General features: G+C 35.0%; 1 protein-coding gene across 1 annotated transcript; it reads right to left on the bottom strand.

Moving 5' to 3' along the window:
* Positions 1 to 5,805: 5,805 nt before the first annotated feature.
* LOC127538694 (olfactory receptor 2AP1-like) lies at positions 5,806 to 6,741 on the bottom strand. Its single transcript, XM_051962450.1, has one exon. It carries the CDS (start codon positions 6,739 to 6,741, stop codon positions 5,806 to 5,808), a length of 936 nt encoding a protein of 311 aa, XP_051818410.1.
* Positions 6,742 to 21,296: the final 14,555 nt, after the last annotated feature.

A 21,296-nucleotide genomic window follows, 5' to 3' on the forward strand; every position in this document is an offset into this window, starting at 1 on the left:
AAGAAAATTTTCATTTGGGAGAATCAAGGATTTTAGAGAGGAGGTAGAAACTGAATTGTCTTGAAGAGATTGCTTTATGAAAGATAGGAGATAGTAAATGGTATGCTAATAAGTTTGGGAAATGGATAGATGTCTAGATTAATTGGAACATAGAAAGTGTGCAGGAAATAAATGTGAAATAGGGTGGGAAAGTGAACTGGACTTAGATTGTGGAAGACCTTCAATGCAAGCACAAATAATTTGTAGTTGTTGCTATAGGAAATAGTGAGTTATCAAAAATTTTTGAGAAGTAAAATGATAGAAGACATTGCATTAGGAAGATTTACTTTGCACAGTTATATGCTGGATTAAAGGGATATTGAGGAGTTAAGACTTGAGACAAGGAGATTAGTTAGGAGGCTTTTTCAATAGTCTAAGGGGAAAATGATGAGTATTTTTCAATGGAAAGAATGCTTAATCTGGCATCCATGAGATATCTGGGCATCTGTGAATTGAAATGGGCAAAAAATCCATCTTCATTTTTTAACTGAAAGTAAGCATCATTTAAATTTACTTTAACACATTATTCTCTCCCTCCTCTCCCCCAAGCAATTGTGATTAAGTAACTTGGTCACACACCCAGGAAGTGTTAAAGTATCTAAGGCAAATTTGAACCCAGGTCCTCCTAACTTCAGGGCTAGTGTTCTATCCACTTACACTAACTAGTTTTCCCTAAAACATTATTCTAATAAAGGGTCCATGAACTTTATCAGATTGTCAAAGGCATGTATGTCCCCCCAAAATTTAAGAATCCTTTATCTAGAAAGCAATTAGAAGAAAATGAATTCAGGAGAGGTTATATGGACAGGATCAACAGGATTAGGTAAATGAATGTTTTGGATGAAGGAAATAAAAGAGAAGAAAGAATTGAAAATTACTTAGAATTTCTGAAATAAGGATCATGATGCCATTGACAGAACCAGGGAATTTTTAAGGAGGAGCAGATATATTGGAGATCAATGGTAAGTTCATGTTTGGACACGTTAAGATTGAGGTACAACTATCCCTTATTGGAAACATGGAATTGGAGAGTCCAGAAGATTCTTCATTTAATATCCAACTTGAATATTAAGATTACTATAGCATGGGAAGTTGTGAAAATGATTTCAGCTGACAAACATAGGTATGAGGAGACTGAGGGAATGGGAATATTTATGAGGGAGTTTGGGGCACTGGCTAGGGAAAGTATAGCTGGCAAATAAGGGCCTTTGGTTTTCTGAGAGGGATTACAGAAAAGAGAGGTAGGCAGTAACCAAGATGATTTTGCCCAGGCCATAAATTTTACTGATTAGGCATTCTTTATCTGAACCTGCAGTAACTGACCTTTCCACTTCTCATGAACATCATATGCTGAGATTAGTGTCCCTGACCTCTGATATTGTCTGTAAACACTTGCATGAGGTGACAAAAAACTTAGTGTAAAATATTGTTCTTTCTCTAGTCTTAGAGAAAATTATCTCAAAGGCTCTTTGAGGAAAATACTTTAAAATGATCAAGTATAATGTCTTCTCTTAACTAACAGGTTTTGTGAGAGGAGCTTATTCCCAACATATTGAGGAAACACATAATATCAGTAGAAATCAACTGTTGATGCACATATTCAAGTATTTGAAAATGTTTGAGTAGCTCCCAATTAAATTAACTCATAATTTTTGAGGAGCAACTCATCTAGATCCTACCCCAAACAGAGTACTAGAATATCTGCTTTTTGACTTTAAAAATCATCTGGACAGACAGACTTACCAGCCTGTCACATCAGCAAAGAGATGCCCACACCAGAAGAAAGGGATACTTGAGTATTACTATCTCATAGCAAAAAGATAGTGTTGGGACAAATACTTGCTTTTTATCTGACACTTTTGAAAGACAAAACATTTAAAAGAACAGGCTGTCTTGAATGGCTAAGAATGTAATCTCCTTGAATAACCTTAACTTTATCTCTTCTAACTGTCCACCAAAGTCATGTAGGAAAAAGGGAATTCTGAATGTTAAGGTATCACCAGAAAACCTACAGGTTCCATCACAATAACTTATTTAGCCCTGAAACAGAAAGAAAAATTTCATTTATTAAATGAGATATTTGATGGACAGTGCCTTATGAATTTATATAAATGTTAGCTATTATTATTTGCATGCTTCCAATTTCTGTTTCTATTTGCAACCCAAATTATACAAAGTACAAAAGAGACATCTTTCTTATGCAACAATCTTATATGGACATTCATCTGCACTGATGATAATACTTCTTCATGTTTCATTGTCTAGTACAGAGAATGTTCCATGGGATAAAACTTAAACTTCCTCCTCCTCATCAGAGAAATGCAACACCAAATATTTAATGATCACCAGGAATATACAATGATAGTGATTCTACAATGTGTTAGTAAACGTGTAATAATTTCTGTGGCATGACACACTTTGAAGTTTATACTGCATTAGTGACATTTTCTCCCTTATTTTTAATATTCAGGCAATCAATAAAGCACTAAATCAAGCCCTGATTCATAGTGTTTGTAGATTTCTGAGGTACAAATAAATGTTCACACTGAAAATTTAATAATTGAGTCACTCCTGGTAAGAAAAGGAAATCTTCTATAATATCCCCAACAAGTCCTTAATTCACTTTCTGGGAGAAAAGAACAGAATAGTTAAAGGAGCAGTCCACTTTGGGGTACCTCTAAGTAATGGAAAGGAGGGGGCTTCCTATATCTAGATGGCTCTTAGTGACAGGACAGGGACTGTGTCGGCTCAGGAGGCAATTGGATTCTCACCATTGAAGAGAAGGAGAAACAAACCCCTGTCAGAGACTCCTAGTAAGGATTTCTGTTTGGGTGTGTTTTGGAATATATGAACTCTAGGCATCTTCCAATCCTGAGATCATATGATTCTGTGGAAACAAGTTCCTTGTCTATACTTTGACATTATTCAATCAGTAGCCGTAGGAGTGCGACTGACAGCCAATATCACTGCGAGCCACCTCTTAATTCACCTAATCAGCTCGGATGCCCTAGCACTCATATTCATTCTCCCTCTTCAACAATCTCTCAAGGATCCCACATGTGTGGATTAGGTTTAATCTTGGGAATGCCTAATCTCCAAAAGGGATAGCTTTCCTAGTCGGGGAAGATGTAGGATAGTGGGAAAACTATGGTGATGTAAAAAATCCTAAATTACATTAATAGAAATATTATAAAATAAGATTAGGAGAGATATTGATTTTTATTTCTGTCTCAGTTGTGACTGAAAAAATGAAGTTCTTGGGGCAGCTAGGTGGCACAGTGGATAGAACATCAGCTTTGAATTCAGGAGGACCTACGTTCAAATCTAGCCTCAGACATTTAACACATCCTAGCTGTGTGACCCTAGGCAAGTCACTTAACCCTAATTGCCCAAGCAAAAAACAAAAAAAAAAAGTTTTTTTTCCTTCTGAAGAATTCATGGGAATTGTCACTTTCTCTTCTTGTCCAGCCAAACTAAACTTCTCTCCATTCCTCATACTTATCTTGATCTAGCCATCTTTCATGTCTTGAATGTATTTTCTCCTTACCTCTACCCTGAAGGATTTATTTCTTTAAGAAATAGCACAAATATTATATTTTATGTGAAGAGTTTTCTAATCCCCTCAACTGCTAGTGCCTTCTTTTTAAAACTACCTTGTATGTAACTACTTTTTATATATTTGTATTTATGCTGGATATATTTGTATATTTACTTGTCTCCCCAATTAAAATGAAAGCTCCATATAAGTAGGATTATTTCATTCTTTGTGTGTAATACAATTTTTTTGAGCTACCCTTCCTCTGGGGTTTTTAGTGGTATACTAGATAGTGTCAGGAGGCAAAATGATCTGGGTTGGACACTTCATTTTACCTAAGCTTTGGAATGAATGGGGATTAGCTTAATTTCCTTGATTCCTCTTCTTAGAGGTCTTCAAGTTTTAGTCAAAAGATCACTTGTTGGGATATTATAGGGAGAAATCCTGCTGAGGTAGACATTCAACTAGTTAGCCAATGTAATTTAATGCTGAGATTTTATGATTCTCTGATTTCTTAGGTTGCCCCATGAGAGTTTCCCAGTTGTTGTTGTTTGTTTTCAAAGAGGACCAGTGACAAAGGTGATGTCTTAACTTGTAGGTGAATTGGATTTAAATGAGGCATAGCTGCATAAAGTCTCTAGCTTCCAGGATCATTGAAGTCTAGTGGCAGGACAAAAGTCAGGATGGCTGATGATGGCCAGGGATGCACTGGATGTGGTATCTTCAATGTCTGATCAAGCACAAAGTGCTCTACAATGCCTTCTTTAGTTACCTTCATGGCCATTGAAACAAGTTGTTCATCTGTTCCAATGAGGAAAGTCTTTACATGCCTGTGGTAGACAGCCTCCTAACTCACCAATGATTTGAGGCCTGTTGGTTACACTTGACCTGATTTGGCTAGTTTAACAAGATGGTTTCACCAGGGTATGGATGCTTCACAGGCTACATCTTCTTGGAACTATAGATGAGAGTTGAGTGAAAGATGGATACTAAAGGAGGATGGAGCAGCCTTGAACAGGACTGATAATCCCTTACACCAAAGGTGCTAGTATTCCTAGAATACCACCCACATCCTTTTGGCTTCTCCATTAATTAGGCAATGAAGGACCTTGGATCATGTGGCACCTTCCAATTCTCTCAAACCCCTTATTTATTTTTCAATACTTGATTGACTCAAACCACTGTTTGGAATCAGTGACATCCATTTTTTCTCCCTTGGCAATAGCAAAATAAACTTCACTCTCTTTATAAAAGAAAGATCCCAATTGAATGCATCATATTTATTAAAGAAACTTAGATTTTGTCTTAATCCTCTGGAAAATTTCTAAACAAACATTTAAAATAAATAATGACCTTTTTTTGTTTAAGTCCTCAAAAAAAAAAGATCTCTCTGAGACTTGGTTGCCTGTTTTGCAAAATCATGATGTTGGGCCTCACATGTTGGTTTCAATTTGTCTTTCTAGTCTTGTCCTATGTTATTCCTCTTCCATCACTCTTTGCTTCAGTGAAGCTGGCCATCCTTGTGTTCCTCACAAATAACACTTTTTGTCTTTGTGTCTTTGTACTGACTGTCCCCTGAAAAGTTTCACTTTTATCTCCAGTCTTTAAACCCCAGCTTCCTTCAAAGCTCCGCTCAAGCACTATCATTGCAAGGATTTTCTTCATCTGCTTCCCTCTCCACACAAGTTCTAGTCATATAATCTTGAACACACATAGACACAGATACAGCCATACAATACATATACATACTGTGCCTCCTGATAGAATATAAGCTTCTTGAGAGCAGGAACTATTTCATTTTTGTCTTTGTAATCCCATTGACTAGCACAGTGCTTGGTACATAGTAGGTGCCTACTAAATGTGTAATGGTAGATGATTTCCATGCTTTTTTTTTGTATCCAAGTCCATGATCTTTAGATTAATTGGGGAAGTTGGGGACATATATTAACTTTTCCATATTTCTTACTCTGGTTGTGTTCTAGGAAATAGCACGAGCATCTTTCTGGGATAATCAGTTAAGAGAGGTGTTTCTTTCACAACAGGGTATTTTCTTTATAGATTAAAGATAACCTACACTTTCCAGGTTCAGAGAAGAGGGATCATCTGTCGCTTGAGGTTTAGACCCTTCTTCTTGGGCATAGGTGCTGTGGATTTGTTCTGAGGAGACCACTCCACTCTGTTCTTGGCAACATTCATAGCCCCAAAGCAGAGAAAGCTGTTGCTTCTTTTTCTTACCTGTTTTGGAGTCGAGTAAACTTCTTAATCAAATCTTTCACCACCTGCTTGACTTGCTGATTCCTGAGGGTGTAGATGAAGGGATTCATGAGGGGAGCAATGATTGTATTGATCAATGAAACTCCCTTGTTGAAATCAACCCCTTTGCCTGGAGAAGGTTTTACATACATGAAGAAACAGCTGCCATAGCACATGGAGACAACAATAGCATGAGAGGAGCAGGTAGAGAAAGCTTTTCTCCTCTCTTGGGATGATGGGATTTTAATGATTGTCCGGATGATCTGGACATAAGACAGAGTGATCAACATCAAGGTGCTGAGGAGGGCTACCAAGACCAAAGTGAAGTCTGCCGTCTCCAGGACCTTTGGAACAGTGCAAACCACTTCCATCAGAGGAGTGTAGTCACAGAAGAAGTGATTGATGTGAGAGTCACAGAAGGGCAGCTGGCTCGTCAGGATCAGAGGGACAATGATGAAGGAGAAGCCAGCTAACCAACAGGTGAGGATGAGCTGTGTGCAGATTTTGCTGCTCATGAGGGTTGGGTAGTGAAGGGGCTTGCAGATGGCAACGTAGCGGTCATATGACATGGCAGTGAGGAGGAAAAATTCAGTGGCCCCCAGAAAAATATGGAAGAAGTCTTGGGTGATACAGCCAGCAAAGCTAATAGTCTTGGTCCCTGTGGCAATGTTGATCAACATTTTGGGAACGATGACTGTTTGGAACCAGATCTCTAAACAGGACAGGTTCCGGAGGAAGAAATACATTGGAGTCTGTAGGCGGGTGTCCAATAGTGTCAGAGTGATAATGGTCAAGTTGCCAGAAATTGTTATCAGGTAGGCTAGCAGCAGGAGCAGGAAAACTACCATCTGCAGGTCCTCAGTATCTGTTAATCCTTGGAGGATGAACTCAGTTATTTTGGTTTCATTGCCCATCATTGGCTTTGGTCATTTTCCTTCCATGTACAAACGTGGGGCAAATGAGACAGGTCAGAAATCCCCCCACTTCCCAGGAACATTTATTTATTTGAACCATTAACACAAAGACCTGAAAAAAACTAAAAAACAAAACTTCATTAAATACAGGTCAAAGAAATTTCAACATTAACCTTCTTCTTTGATTTCTCTGTGTAAATTCTTCAGTATAGAAGATACAATTCTACTTTCCACATTCCAATTTTCCCCATGATGATTCTGATATATTGCAGGTTGGCATAAGAAATTAAATGGGATTTTTTGGGGGAAAATTTTGCAAAGCCAGAAGATGACAGAAAAAAAGCTTAGAAACTCAGAAATGCATAAAATACACATATAGCATTGCATAATATCAACATATTTTATCTTTTTAAATTTATTATCTACCATAATAATTAAGATTTCTCTGAAATGAAGGAAGGCCCAAAAACTTGACACAGATTTTCCAGATGGGAAGGCACTAAATCTCTAACTTTCATGATGTAGAAGTGGTAACTCTATGTAAATTTCAAGCATCTACAGAAATAGAAAAAAGTGGGTGGGTGAGGGGAGAAAATTAATTTCTATCAAGGCTATTTGTATTAAAATTGTATATAGTTCTGTTCCCAGTGACCCTCCACAGCGTTCTAGCCATTATAGTAAATTTATGAGTAGTCAGTATAAAGGATCAATAGCAGGAAATGAAATTGCAAAGAGGAACCTAGAAGTCCTATGCAAACCATTCCAAAGATCACAAAAGCAGAATTTACAAATTTTATCCCATATTAACCAAAATCCCTAACCTGTTAATATATGATGAATCAGTAAAAGCCACCTAGGTGCTGTTTTTAGGGTTCCAGACAAATTCCAGATCTCTGTAGCTCTAGATTAATAGATTTATTAGCAAATTTTATTAGCAAAAAAGGTGCTAATAACGTTGAGTTCTAACTTTGAAATTTTCTTGGAAACTTTGAGATGATTGGTTATGTTAATGAACTAACCCCAATGTGACACACATAGGAGTTAGTCTATTTCTCACCTAAACCCTATAAAAAAATGAGACCTCAAGCTCTTCTTGCTTTAGCCTTCTTCTGTCTTCATTCAGTCCATTACTGTTGAGTGCTATCAACTCTAACCCATGGTTATGTGAGTGATATTCTCTGTCCTTCTCTCCATTCTATTCTCCATGCTTCCTTCTTTCATTCCTTGCCCCCATGCCACTGGGATTGCCTCTGTGGTTTTCATTAATGGAATTGCTGTGAAGAGATCATAGATTTAATATTAAGAAGGTCATCAGACCTAATCCATTTTCATTACTTGTCAATGCTTTTATGGACTTTTTGTCCCCATATATTTTGTGTTTAATTAAAGTGTCATTGTCACTCCATTTTCTGCTGCCAATCGTGGTCTTTCCTGTTGAGGATTCCCCAAATCAGGCATGCCTGCACTCATTTCATGGTTTTATAAATTAATTATCAATTTGCTACTGAATGTCTGTTTGAATATCTAGTACTTTGTGGATGGCTGGTAAAGCAAATAGTGTAAGTTCATGTAAGCCTCTGCCCTACATAGACAATATGGTATAGTCAGTAGAGTCCTAGCTTCAGAATCAGATAGTTCTGGATTTGAATCCTGTAGAATCATTTAACCTATTTAGGCTTCAGCTTCTTCATTTGTAAAATGATGGAGTTAGGTTTGATGACCCTCTCAATACTGAATCTATGATCCCTTCACAGCAATTCCATTTATTTTTTCAAGTAACAAACATTTTTTTTTCTTTCATCCCCTCTCCTGGAAATTTAAAAGAAATAGCCTGTGGTAACACATATAGTCAAGCAAAACAAATTCTCACATTGTCCACATTCAAAAATGTATACCTCATTCTGCATCTTGAATGAATGAGTTGTCTGTCAGGAAGAGGACAACATCCTTCAACACCAGTCTTTTGGAATCATGGTTGGTCATTGTATTGGTTAAAGTTCTTAAGTCTTTTAAATTATTTATCTTTACAATATTGTTAGTGTTCTGTGTAATTCACTCTACATCACTTCACTCAACTTTTAATGGATAGACATGAATAGGTGTCTTTTTTTTCTTTCTATAAGTCTCCTTACCCTTCCCTCCTTTTCCTTTCTTGCCCCTCCTCTTTCTCTTCCCTTCCCTCCTCCATTCCCTCTTTCTTCCCCTCTCTCCTCCCTTTCCTCCTTTGGGAAGTTACAAGACAATAGGGGTACTATTAGAATGGATGGCCTTCATTTCTTGTACATCATATTTGCTATACTTCCTTGGCTAAGAAGGCAGGAGATTAGAGGATTTTTGTAACTAAATTCTAAGAAGAAAATTGCCTGAATTTTATAGACGGGGGAAGGGAACCCTGAAGAAGTTGTGTCTTGCCCAAATTTATATAATAAGTGGAGATGACGGTGAAAGTTCATTAAAGAGGAAAGGGAGGAGACATTTGTTAAGTACTATACACTTATTTCATTTGATTTTTATAATATCCCTGGAAATGATGGGATTATCCTTACTTTACAGTTGACGAAACAGGCATCAACAAAAGGTTAAATGACTTGCCCAGGATCACACAGCTAATAAGTGACTGAAACTAGATTTGATCTAAGATTTTCAGAATCCTAGTCTCAGTACCTAGTTTCCTTTAAGTAATTTCTACTCTTGTTTGCTTTTTAGGGTTATGTCTAGAGTTTCTAGGCCTCTTGATTATGTTGATTTACTGATACCTGATAATAGATAAGCAATATCTCATATTTTAATTACATTTTAAGGCCTTTTGTAATAGAAAGACCGGTATTTAAGATTTTTCTGAAGGACTAAACTGAATCATTTGATGCAGTGCATTTTTTTAAATCCATAAGACAGAAAATAGAGATAGGATGAATATTTTATATTTCAAAGTAAAATTATAATAAAAATTTTGTTCCAGTTGACATACCTGGTTCTTCTAATAGTTCATTTGAGACTCATAGCAATCTTGTTTTTTTTTTGTAAGGAAATTGGAGTTAAGTAACTTGTCCTGGGTCACACAGCTAGTAAATATTAAATGTTTGAGGTCATATTTGAATTCAGGTCCTCCTGACTCTCCACCATGCCATCTAGCTATCCCAGTAATCTTGTTCAATATATTCATTTGCTTAGAGAGTAGTTCTCAAAGTATGGCCTAGAAAATCCTGGGGAATCTCTGAAACCCTTTTAGAGGGTCTACAAATTCAAAAATAGTTTTTATTTCCAATATGGGAAATATCTATAAATATAATCCAGATAAACAAAAACTCTTTGGAGAGATCCTCAATAATTTTTAATAGGATAAAGATACTGAAAACAAAAGTTTGAGAACCACTGGCTTAGAGCATCTAAGTGACTGGCCCAGATTCTCATGGATAAGTGGCTGAATTTGCACTTAAACTAGTCCAGTCCTTGTCTCATTTTATTAGTTTCCTGTAAATAGTTTTCATTCCTGTGAATATAAAAACAAATGCTCAGTTTAACAGGGTAATTTATCCTTTTTCCCTTTTCCTTTTCCCCTCCCACTTTTCTATAAGTTGAAAGTGTTTCTTGGTGAAATCAAATATATAGGTTAGATCCTAATTTACAGGAATGAAACTCATTCCTCTCTCCACCATGGTTATTCAGCTAATGACAGAGTTAGAAATTCAATCCAAATCTTCCTGGTGGCAAGTCTACCACCTGATCTATCATATCATTTTGACTTCTTTTACTTTAAATTGTACATGCCTGACAGCCTCATAGCTTAATAATTGTTTACCTTTATAGGATTTTTGGTGTTTTAAAAGCAGATTTCTCACAACCATATGAGATGTCTTACCTTTTTTTTTTTTTTAGGAAAGTATGACGAGTTATCAAGAGTAGCAAAAACAATAAAAGATTTTTTTGTTGTTTGGGATTAAGTGACTTGTTCAGAGTCATACAGCTAGTAAAGTATCTGTGGTTGAATTTGAGCTCAGGTTTTCCTGACTCTAGAGGTGGTGCTCTGTCACCTATCTGTCCCTAGAACTCAAATTTAAATGCAATTCTCAAAACCAAGTCCATCACCTTTCCCTCATGTAATCCTCTAGTTTAGAAGCCTGCTACCTTATTCAGGACTGTCATAATCCAATTACAAAATGATCATGTTGTATAGCCAGAAAAAAATAACAATGAAATTTATATGGAGCAACAAAAAATTAAGAATCTTAAGGGATGTCATGAAAAAAAAAGTGGGAAGGAAGATCTATCAGCACCAGATTTCAACCTATACCATAAAATAGTACTCATTTAAGCTATTTGTTTGTGATTAAAAACAAAGAGGTTAATTAGTAGAACAGATTCGTATTTAGAATAAAGAAACAAATAATTGCTGTAGCCTGAATGTTTGATAAAAAACAAAGATCCCTTTTACTGGGATAAGAACTTACTACTTGACCAAAACTTCTGGGAAAATTGGAAAGCATTCTGGGAGAAATTAGGTATAGACCAACAACTCATTACATGACAAGAAAAGCTCTAAATGAAAATTAGAAATAAAGAATGAAACCATAAGCAAATTAGAGAAGCAAAGAAAAAGTACATTTTAGATTTATGGATGGTGAAGACTTTATAATTAAAGAAAGGATAGGCAAGGTTATGTGAGAAAATGGATAGTTTTGATTATGGGTTTTCTCCCATAGTGCTCTCTGGCCCTAAGAGCTTTAAGGGAGGTGTGAATTCACAAAGTTAAAAAATTTACTTTGTGAATCTGGCATACTTGTGAACTCCAGTGAATAAAGGTGTGAACACAAGCATTGTACTAATTAGTTCTACTTAGTACCTTGTTTCGGGTTCTGGCCCAAAACATCTTCTTGTAAGATCAGATCAACTCTAATTAGTTAGCAGTTTGTAAAGATTCAACACGAAAATTTATACGTGTCCATAAGTCCTAGAAATAGTCCAAAAGGATCCCATTGTCCATTAGTTCATGTGCCAGGAATCCAATAGTTCCTGTAAGCTCTGAAGTACTGTAATAGTCTCATCAACAATTTTTCATCTCAAGGAATCCAATGATTCTTGCTGGTTTTTCAAGAACTAAAACAGTCTCATATTGTGTTAGGAAATCCAATGATTCCTGAAGATTTTAAAAGTCCTTTTAACAGTCTCATTGTCAGCCATGCTCTTTCAGTGTCAGATATTTCTTAAATTTCCTTTGTTTTGAGAAAATGGATAGTTTTGATTATGTGAAATAAAAAATGTAATTAAAATTAGAAGCAAAACATGTAACAAGAAAAAAATCTTTGTGCCAAGTTTCTCTGAAAAAGGCCTTGTATACCTTGTATTTACAAGAAGCTGATTATAATTCATAAGAACAACTCTGTAGTTGAAAAATAGTCAAAGGATATAAGGAGACAGTTTTCAAAGGAAGACATGCAGGCTATCAACACAGGTAAAAGTATGCAAAATGCTACTACTTTGAGAAGTGTAAATTAAAGTAACTCCAAAGTTTTACCTCACACTCATCATTTTGGCAAAAAATAACAAAAAGGAAAAGGACAATTTTTGCAGGAAATGCAGAAAAACAAGCTCATTAATGCATTCTTAGTGAAATTGTGAATTGGTTTAACCATTATGGAAAGCTATTTGGAACTAGGCCCCAAAAGTAAACAAAACAAAACAAAATCTTTTGATCCAGTTATACCATCATTAGGCTTATCAAAAGCCTAATCAAAAAGATCAAGGAAAGAAAAAAAGGACCAACATGTACAAAATTATTTATAGCAGCTTTTATGTAGTGTCAGAGAACTGAAAACCAAGGGAGTATCCATTTACTAGGGAAAGGATAAGCAAATTATGGTATATGAACAGAGTAAAATGTTATGTGTAAGAAATAATGAAATAGATTATGAAGCTATTAAATGGTTTCAGAGAAGTCTAATAGACCTGTTGGAACTAATACAGAATGAAGTGAGCAGAACAAAATATTATATAATACTAACAATATCATAAAGAACATAATTAAAAAATGTGAGAACTCTGATCAATGCAATGAGAAACCACAATTCCAGAAGACTGATGATAAAGCATGTTACCTCTCTTCTGATAGAGAAATAATAATTCAGCATATAGAATAAGATATACATTTTTGGATCCAATGTAGGAATTTGCTTTGTTTGACTATGCACATTTGTTCCAAAGAGCTTTTCTTTTCTCCAATGAGAGTAGGGTGGGTGGTAAGGCAATGGAAGATAGGCATAAGAAAGAAATAAGAGAGAGAAAAGAAAGAAAAGAAAGAAAGAATATTATTGAGATATTCTTTTAAAAATAGAGATGAGAAGACAGAAAGGCCAGAAAGAAACACAGACAAAAACAGAACTTTGAAAGTGACAAGTTAATTCATTCTTAACAAGTAAAGTGAACTATATATAACAGAGACATAATTTCATGTCCAATATATTTTTTCCCTTTCCTGCCATAGTATATACAAATGGACATTTTATTTGGTGTTTTTAAAGTCAGAATAAAAACAATTTTTTCCTCTCCAACAAAGTTTGGAAAGGGTTTTCACTATTGCCTTAGTATCTGTTTGGAATCAAGAGGTTCTCCCTGCTTTACCTGGAATTCTGAAAAGCAATTTCCTGATGAAAGAGAGATCAGAGACTTTTCTGAAGGACAATGGAGCGATTGCTGAAGGCCCATGGGACACCTGGATTGAAGTTTGTAACTGGGGGATGGGAGAGAGAAACTGAGGCCTTAATGTGAATTCTTCCCATTCAATAATTGAATATCTTAATGGGCCTTATATAAAGAATGCTGATACCAAATAGCATTGAAGAACTGAAATGTATTTGAGATGAGGACATGCCATTAATATTTTTTAGATCCTGCCCTACTTACCTCATGTTTTCCTTTAATCTTTGCACTAAACAAAATCACAATGCACTTCATCATTTGGGGAGAAGAAATGTAGTTATATACTCTGAAACAATGTTCTTATGGTGATGAAACTTGAAAGTTTGAGCTGGGACTTTGGATATTTATCATACTCCACTTGACATCTCAGCATCTGAAACTTCTGGCCTTGAAGCTTTTCAATATTTGGAGTGACAATGATTTTATCTTCCTGTTCTTTACAGATTATGGGTGAGATTGGTAGGGAATGGGAGGGGAATCAACTGGGGAATATGCAAATAATTCCTTGGAGTCCAATTTTCAGAATTCACTAATTAATGTTATGCAAACAGTTTAAGCAAGATCTCAGGAATAGTCCTCAAGGAGTTAGGGGAAGGAAGTTGGGACTATTGGGAAGCAAATATTTTCCCAAATAACTTATTCCTGAGTGAATTTTGGTGAACCTATGAGTTTTTTAATAGTATTTTGTCCCCCTCCAATTACATGTAAAGACAATTTTTAGTCTTCCATTTTTACAAGTTTTTGAATTTCAATTTTTCCTCCCTCCTTTCCTCGCCTGCCAAAAATGATAGGCAATTTAATATAGATTATACATGTGTTAATATGTAAAATATATTTCCATATTAGTTACAGTTGTGAAACAAGAAACAAATCAAAAGGAAAAAATTCAAAAAAGTAAATAAAAAAATTCTTCAATCCCCATTCAGAGTTCATTAGTTTTTTAAAATTTGGATGTAGATAACCTTTTCCTTTTTGAGTAAACTCTGTACTTGTATTTGTACTTGTTTTGAATCATTGTATTGCTGAGAAGATATTAGTCATTCATAATTTTTCATCACACAATGTTTCTGATACCGTGTATAATATTTTCCTGGTTTTGCTCATTTCTCTTTCCATCAGTTTGTACAAGTCTTTCTAGAATCTATGAGTTTTTAACAGAAGAATGTCAGATTTATGTGAGGAAAATTTCTTAGACTAAGAGGTAGTATTCCTCTGGTTGTGCCACAAATGTGTTCAATTATTATATACACACATACACACACACGTGTGTGTGTGTATGTGTGTGTGTGTGTGTGTACGTGTATATATACCTATGTGTATATTTATATTATGAGGATGCCATTGGACAGAGAGTTTGGATGTTAGCTTGAAAATTGGGCTTAAAACAATAAATGTATGATTTTCAAAGCTGGTATTGATCAGGAGTTGCACAATAAAAATGATTTTCAGTGATGAAGACAGAGCTGGTTTTAAGACAAAAAATAAGTTGATGGTGAGGAAAGTAGACATATGTGCCCTCTCCTCTTCCATTCATAATGTTTTTTCCTTCTTTCCTACCTCACCTTCCACTAGCTTTTTACACACTCAGAATAATAGAGAACTTGACTGGTCGTCTCATCCAAATCATGAATTCTGTCCATAGCATTCCTGGCATTTGATCATTTAATCTACTTAAAGATTCTCTCTGGGAGGTAGCATGGTAGAGTGGATAGAGATCTGTCCTCAAAGCCAGGTTCAAAGATTTGGGTTTAATTTCTCTTTGTGCCCCATATTGACTATGAGAGTCTCAGTAAATAATTTAACCTCTCAATATTCTAGGCATCTTTCTATCACCACAAGTTACTTCAAAGAAGGGGTTTCAGAATAGTTCTGCTGCCATAAAAGGATAAAGCCCAGGTTGAGTCAATTCTTTGATACTCCTGGAATCTTGCCTCTTGATCTTACCTTTCTTTCTTGAAATTTCTAATCTTACACTCACCTACCTACTTTGTCTCAACCCTTTGTATTTTTGGTACAGTGAAAAGACCTAGTTCTATGATTCATTCATTTGTTTGTTTATTCATTCATTCATTCATTTGCTTATTTATTTATTTATCTGGCTTTAAACCTGATATAGGTTTGCCCTCTTATTTCCTAGGAGTATTAGGGATCCAAGCACACCTGCAATCAATCACAATCAGTTTGCTTAGTTCTGGGTCATTATTCCAGAACACTTTCCAGTTTCCTGTACAACTGTTTGGTACTCAGGAACTCACTATTTCAGACATATTTGTGCAGTCAGAATTTGATATCATCACAATTCATGCAAATACATTTAAAGTTGAGATTATTTTGTGGGTATTGGTACCAGGACTTCTGCCAAGAAACTATTCCCTCAAAACCCTAGCACAGAAATGAACCTCAGAATACAAACAAAGAGCGTTTGTAGCCATGCTAAGACTTGTTAGTATTTCTGGGAGTCCATACTTAGAGATTCTTTCTCTTCTTTTCTTTTTCGCACCTCAATAGTATTTTATTTTTCCAATAACAAAAAGATAGCTTACAACATTAATTTTAAAAGATTTTGTGTTCCAAATAGGTTAAACATGTATAATCCTTTTAAAGATATTTCTATATATGTCATGTTGTACAAGAAAAATAGGACCAAAAGTGGAAAAAAAAAAACCATGACAAAGAAAAAGCAAGCAAACAAACAAATAAAAAATGGTGAAAATACTATTCTTGATTTATATTCAGTCTCCATAGTTCTCTCTCTGGATGTGGATGGCATTTTCCTTGCCATCTTGAATTGTCTTGAATCACCACATTTTTGAGAAGAGCCAAGTCCATCAGAATTGATCGTTGTGTTATCTTGCTGTTACTATATACATTGTTCTCTTGATTCTGCTCATTTCACTCAATATCAGTTCATATAAGTCTTTCTAGGTTTTTCTGAAATCAGTCTGGTCATCATTTCTTATAGAATAATACTATTCCATTATGCTCACATACCATAATATTCAGTCATTCCCTGAAGGATGTCCATTCAATTTTCAATTTCTTGACACTATAAAAAGAGCTACTACAAGCATTTTTGTACATGTGGGTTTTCCTGCTCTTTTATGATCTCTTTGGAATACAGGCCCAGTAGGGACGCTGCTATATCAAAGGTTATACAATAATTTTATAGCCCTTCGGGCATAGTTCCAAATTGCTCTGGAGGTTCTTTCTTGCCATATACAGTATGGCTTTAAACCAATGATCTTCTGTGGGAGTAATTAATAATGGAGACCTGGTTCTGTCATCTCATGCACAGCTTTTAAAATTTTTCTCTAGATTTGTAGCCTAAATATGTAGTTATTATGCCCATATCTAGCTTTAATGATTGCCCTAGCCAGTCACCACAGGACATAAGATAATATTGTCCAAATTCATAAACAGACTGCCTGTGGTGTAAATGATGCAGCCATTCTTTGTACTCCAAGCACCCTGGCAGGGTCTATCAGCAGGATAGTTTATTTGTCTCTAAGAGGGCAGCTTTTAATTCTATTAAAATTACAATGCAAGTGGAGGTCAGAGAAATGCAGAATTCTTGGTTCAGTAGGAAGGCAGATGAAATCAGTTATATGTTGATCATAACAAACTAAAGCACTTTATGATGCCCTGATGACTATTTCTGGGCCAAAGACCTATGGTACATCCCAACTATTTTATTTGTGAAAAGGAAACAATCCTGGCTCGATGGGTGGAATATTTCCATAGTGTTCTCAACAGACTATCATCAATCAGTGCTGAAGACACTGTCAGTATAGCTCAGGTTCAATTCAATCTCTCTTTAGCCAAATTTCCAACAGAAGAAAAGGTTTTTGAATGCCACTCAGCTCTTCTCATGTGGCAAAGTGCTGGTTCTATTCCAGTTGGGATTTATAAGGCAGAGAGTCCACTGTTCATACAAAAGCTGACTGAAATTTTCTAGAGCATTTGACCAGAGGAGATTATCTTTCAGGAGTTCAAGGATGTCTCCATTATCCATCTCTATGAAGATAAAGGAAATATATTGTCCTGTGACAATCACAGGGGAGTCTGTTTTTCTGTCTCTCTGTGTCTCTCTTTCTGTCTTTCTTCCATTATTTTTTCCTCACACTTCTTTCTATTTGTATGTGTCTCTGAGACAACATTTTAGAGAATTGCTCTCATCTGTGCTTCACCTTATTTTCTCTCTATTCTTTCAAGATGGACAAGCTCCAGTTGGGTCTGATAGCTTCAGTCACTGGAAGGATGAGAATCAGAATCTTGGAGAAAGGTGCTAACATTCGCTTTGGTATATAAACTGTAGTTGACATGATCGTCACAAGAGGGAGACATATCCTTTCCTTCCCTATATAATAGTTTGGAAGTCCAGCAATGTTCTATTAAATAGGAGATATTCAGCAATTAGTGTCAAAAGCTTTTATCTTTCTATTGGCAAAAGGTAAAGATTCATCAGTCAAATCCACCAATTATTTGTAAAAGATAATCTAGAAATTTGAAGAGTTCAATGAAATTAAAAAAAATCAAAGGGTAGCAGAAGGGTAATAAATTGGCTTGCTTTTTATGATTAAGAAAAGCAGTCTCTTTTCTTTCAGAATTGCAAGATGATGAAAAAAATTCCTTAAATTCTGTTGCATCAAGTTATATGGATATTTGAAGGGAAAGTATTGAGAAATCTTATTAAAAAGAGATCTTTAAAAAGAAATTGGGACTCTACAATGGAAGATAACTTTTGTCCCCAATCTTGGCTAAAATATATACATAGGTGTGTGTGTGTGTGTGTGTGTGTGTGTGTGTGTGTGTGTGTGTGTGTGTGTGTGATCTTTTTGGGATCTGTACCTTTTCACTTTCTTATAAAAACCTTCATAATTTAGAAAGAATGTAAGCTGCCTGGAGGTAAGGATATCTGTTTTTCTTTAGCTTCATGTAGTGATTAGAATGCTGGATGTGGAAACAGAAAAACCTGGGGTGGAATGCTCTCTTACTAGCTAGGCAGATAATATAATCTCTCTGCGCCTCAATTTCCTTATCTGTAAAATTTGACAAAAATAGCCACTTATGAAGTTTCTGTCAACATCAAACAAGATAAGTAGGTTTATAAGTATATAAACAAGATATTAGGTAGGAATTAATGTTTTATTTTTTCTAATTTTATGTAAAGACAATTTTCAACATTGATTTTTTAATAAAATTTTTGATTTCCAAATTTTTCTCCCTTTCCCCTCCCAATTCTACAGCAAAAAAATTTGATATAGTTATACATGTACATTCATGTGAAATGTATTTCTACATTAGTCATGTTGTGAACAGAGAAACAGAACAAAAGGCAGGGAAACACACACACATAATCCCCCAAAGAGAAAATAATTCGCTTTGGTCTTCAGACTCTGTTAATTATTTCTCCGGATGTGGGTGACATTTTTTATTGTGATTATTTTGCAATTGTCTTGGATCATTGGATCATAGCTGAGAAGAACTAAGTCTATCACAATTGATCATCATACAATGTTGCTGTTACTGTGTACAATGTTCTGCTGGTTCTACTTACTTCATTTACATCATGAACTGGAATTTTTTTTTAGGTAAGTTAGACAAATATCCTTTATCTTTTAGTGCCAGAAACTGTATTAAGCAAATTCTTTAAGACATGATTTCACAAGGCAGATGTTTCTATGATTATTTTTTAAGAAACTGAGATTCAGTGATACTACTCAATTATACTAGTATTTGATCACTCTAGTACCATCTTCAAATGCAAGAAAAATTGCATCAAAGAAATAGTTATAAATTTTAATGTATCAAAAGAGGGACACTACTGCATATAGTGTTGTATAGCTAAAATATAAACATCTAAATATTGCCACTTTATGCCCCATTAGTAATTACTATATTGTTACTCAGCCTTTCTTATGAACTTAATTTTTTAAACCTCTTTTTTCATTTCTAAAATTTGAGGGTTAAGCTATGCAATCCCTAAGGCCTTAAGGTTCAAGCTCAATATCAGATGTTCTTTATCTAGGATCACATATTCTGGATAGATTTTAGAGGGGCTTTAATGGGAAGACAATTGTATCTTTATTTTCACCAATTTTTAGCTGTTTTTATAATCTTAAGTTTTTTTTTTTGTGTGTGCATTTAAAAATATTAGTCTGAGTAATAGTCCCATAGTCTTCATCAGATTGTCAAAGGGTCTTGTAGAAAAATAAAATAAAAAAAAAAGATTAAGTATTTCTGCTTTATTGGGCAGCTAGGTGGATAGAATACAAGGCCTGGAGTGAAGAAGACTCATCTTCTTCACTTCAAATCTGGCCTTAGATACTTAGTAGCTGTGTGATCCTGTACAAATTTCTTAATCCTGTCTCCTTTATTTTCTTTATCTGTAAAATGGTTTGGAGAAAGAAATGGCAAACCACTTTAGTATTTCTGTCTAGAAAACCCTAAATGGGGTCGTGAAGAATTAGAAATAATTAAAAGGACTGAATGACAACAATTTCTGCTTTAGAAAATCTACTTAAAGAACATTTTATTATTTTGAATGTCTTTTCAAGCATCTTCACTTATTTTATATTAACCATTTCTTCTAATATTTCATTTTTTTCTTATCATATTTTGAAGGATTTTTGGTCTTCCTTAATTGGGTACTGATTCTGGAAGATTATAGAATAGAAAGAGCCTAGGTCTTGGGATCAGGAGTTATGAGTTTGAAGTCTTTTTTCTATGCAATGTGTGATCACAGTTACATTACTTCTCTTTAACCTCACTTTCTTCTTTTGCAAAATGGAGATGCTTAACTTCTTATGTTGTGGGGGAAACATTTCTTTTTTTTTTTTTAAATCTTAAAGCATTTGATAAATTTGATTAATTATTAGGCAAAGACCAACAACACAAGCAGATTGGGACCAAATACTCCACTTCAGAACTCATGCAGACTGAGTTCAAATTCAAGGGATAGTGTGACTACAGAAGAAGGGAAACTAATTGATTTTTGGCTTCATACTAGGGAATCTAGGGCAAAATGTATTTAATAAAACTGAGATTTGACTTATGTCTAGGAATTCCCTAAATGAGATGATTTATAGAGCCCTATACAGAAAAATTTTCCATGTCCATTGACCTGTCCCTTCACTTAGGCACGGTCCTTAACAATTTATATTCTTTGCCTTCTGGAATAACATCTTCTGTGTTCTCTATTTCTTTTTTTCTCTATTTCTTTATGATGATGTCTGTTAAATCTTGTGCAGTCATTACAATGGCTTCTTGAATTCTTTTTTCCTGATTATTTGTTCTGATTTTTCTTCGACCTGGATATAAGATGATTTTCTTCACTATCAAAAGAAATGCTTAGACTGCAAGAGACTCATAGGCATGAATTGACAAATACTTTAACTATTAAAAGAGTAATTAATAGCTTCTATTATATTCTCCTAGGAAGTAAAGACTCTTGGGAGACAATGTACTATTAAACAGATATCTTAATGTCACCTCTGGCCTATCCAGTCCAGATTTCCTGGCAAGCCAGGGCATGATTTGGGTTTTCAGAGGATGAGAAAAGGATTAATTGGACTGACTGTGATCCAAAGTAAAGAATAATATAATCACTTAAAACATGAATCATTAGGCTACTGTACTCTTAATTGAAGTAAATTGAATGTTATATCTTAAATTTTTCTCTTGGTAGAGCCAGTGGGAAATTTTGGAGAGGTAATAGAGAACTATGAAAATAATTAATTTATTTGAAGAATCACAGAGTTTATTTCTATGAATTTATAAGGTCCTCATCATTTAATCCTTTAAAACATAGAAGCAGAGAGGAAAGGATCAAGGGATAAATTTTTTTTAGATAATTGAATACT

Source organism: Antechinus flavipes, chromosome 5 (genome assembly GCF_016432865.1).
Source record: "Antechinus flavipes isolate AdamAnt ecotype Samford, QLD, Australia chromosome 5, AdamAnt_v2, whole genome shotgun sequence".
NCBI lineage: Eukaryota > Metazoa > Chordata > Mammalia > Dasyuromorphia > Dasyuridae > Antechinus > Antechinus flavipes.

Coding starts and splice junctions, on each gene's coding strand:
- LOC127538694 (XM_051962450.1), bottom strand. CDS start 6,741: ATGGGCAATGAAACCAAAATAACTGAGTTCATCCTCCAAGGATTAACA.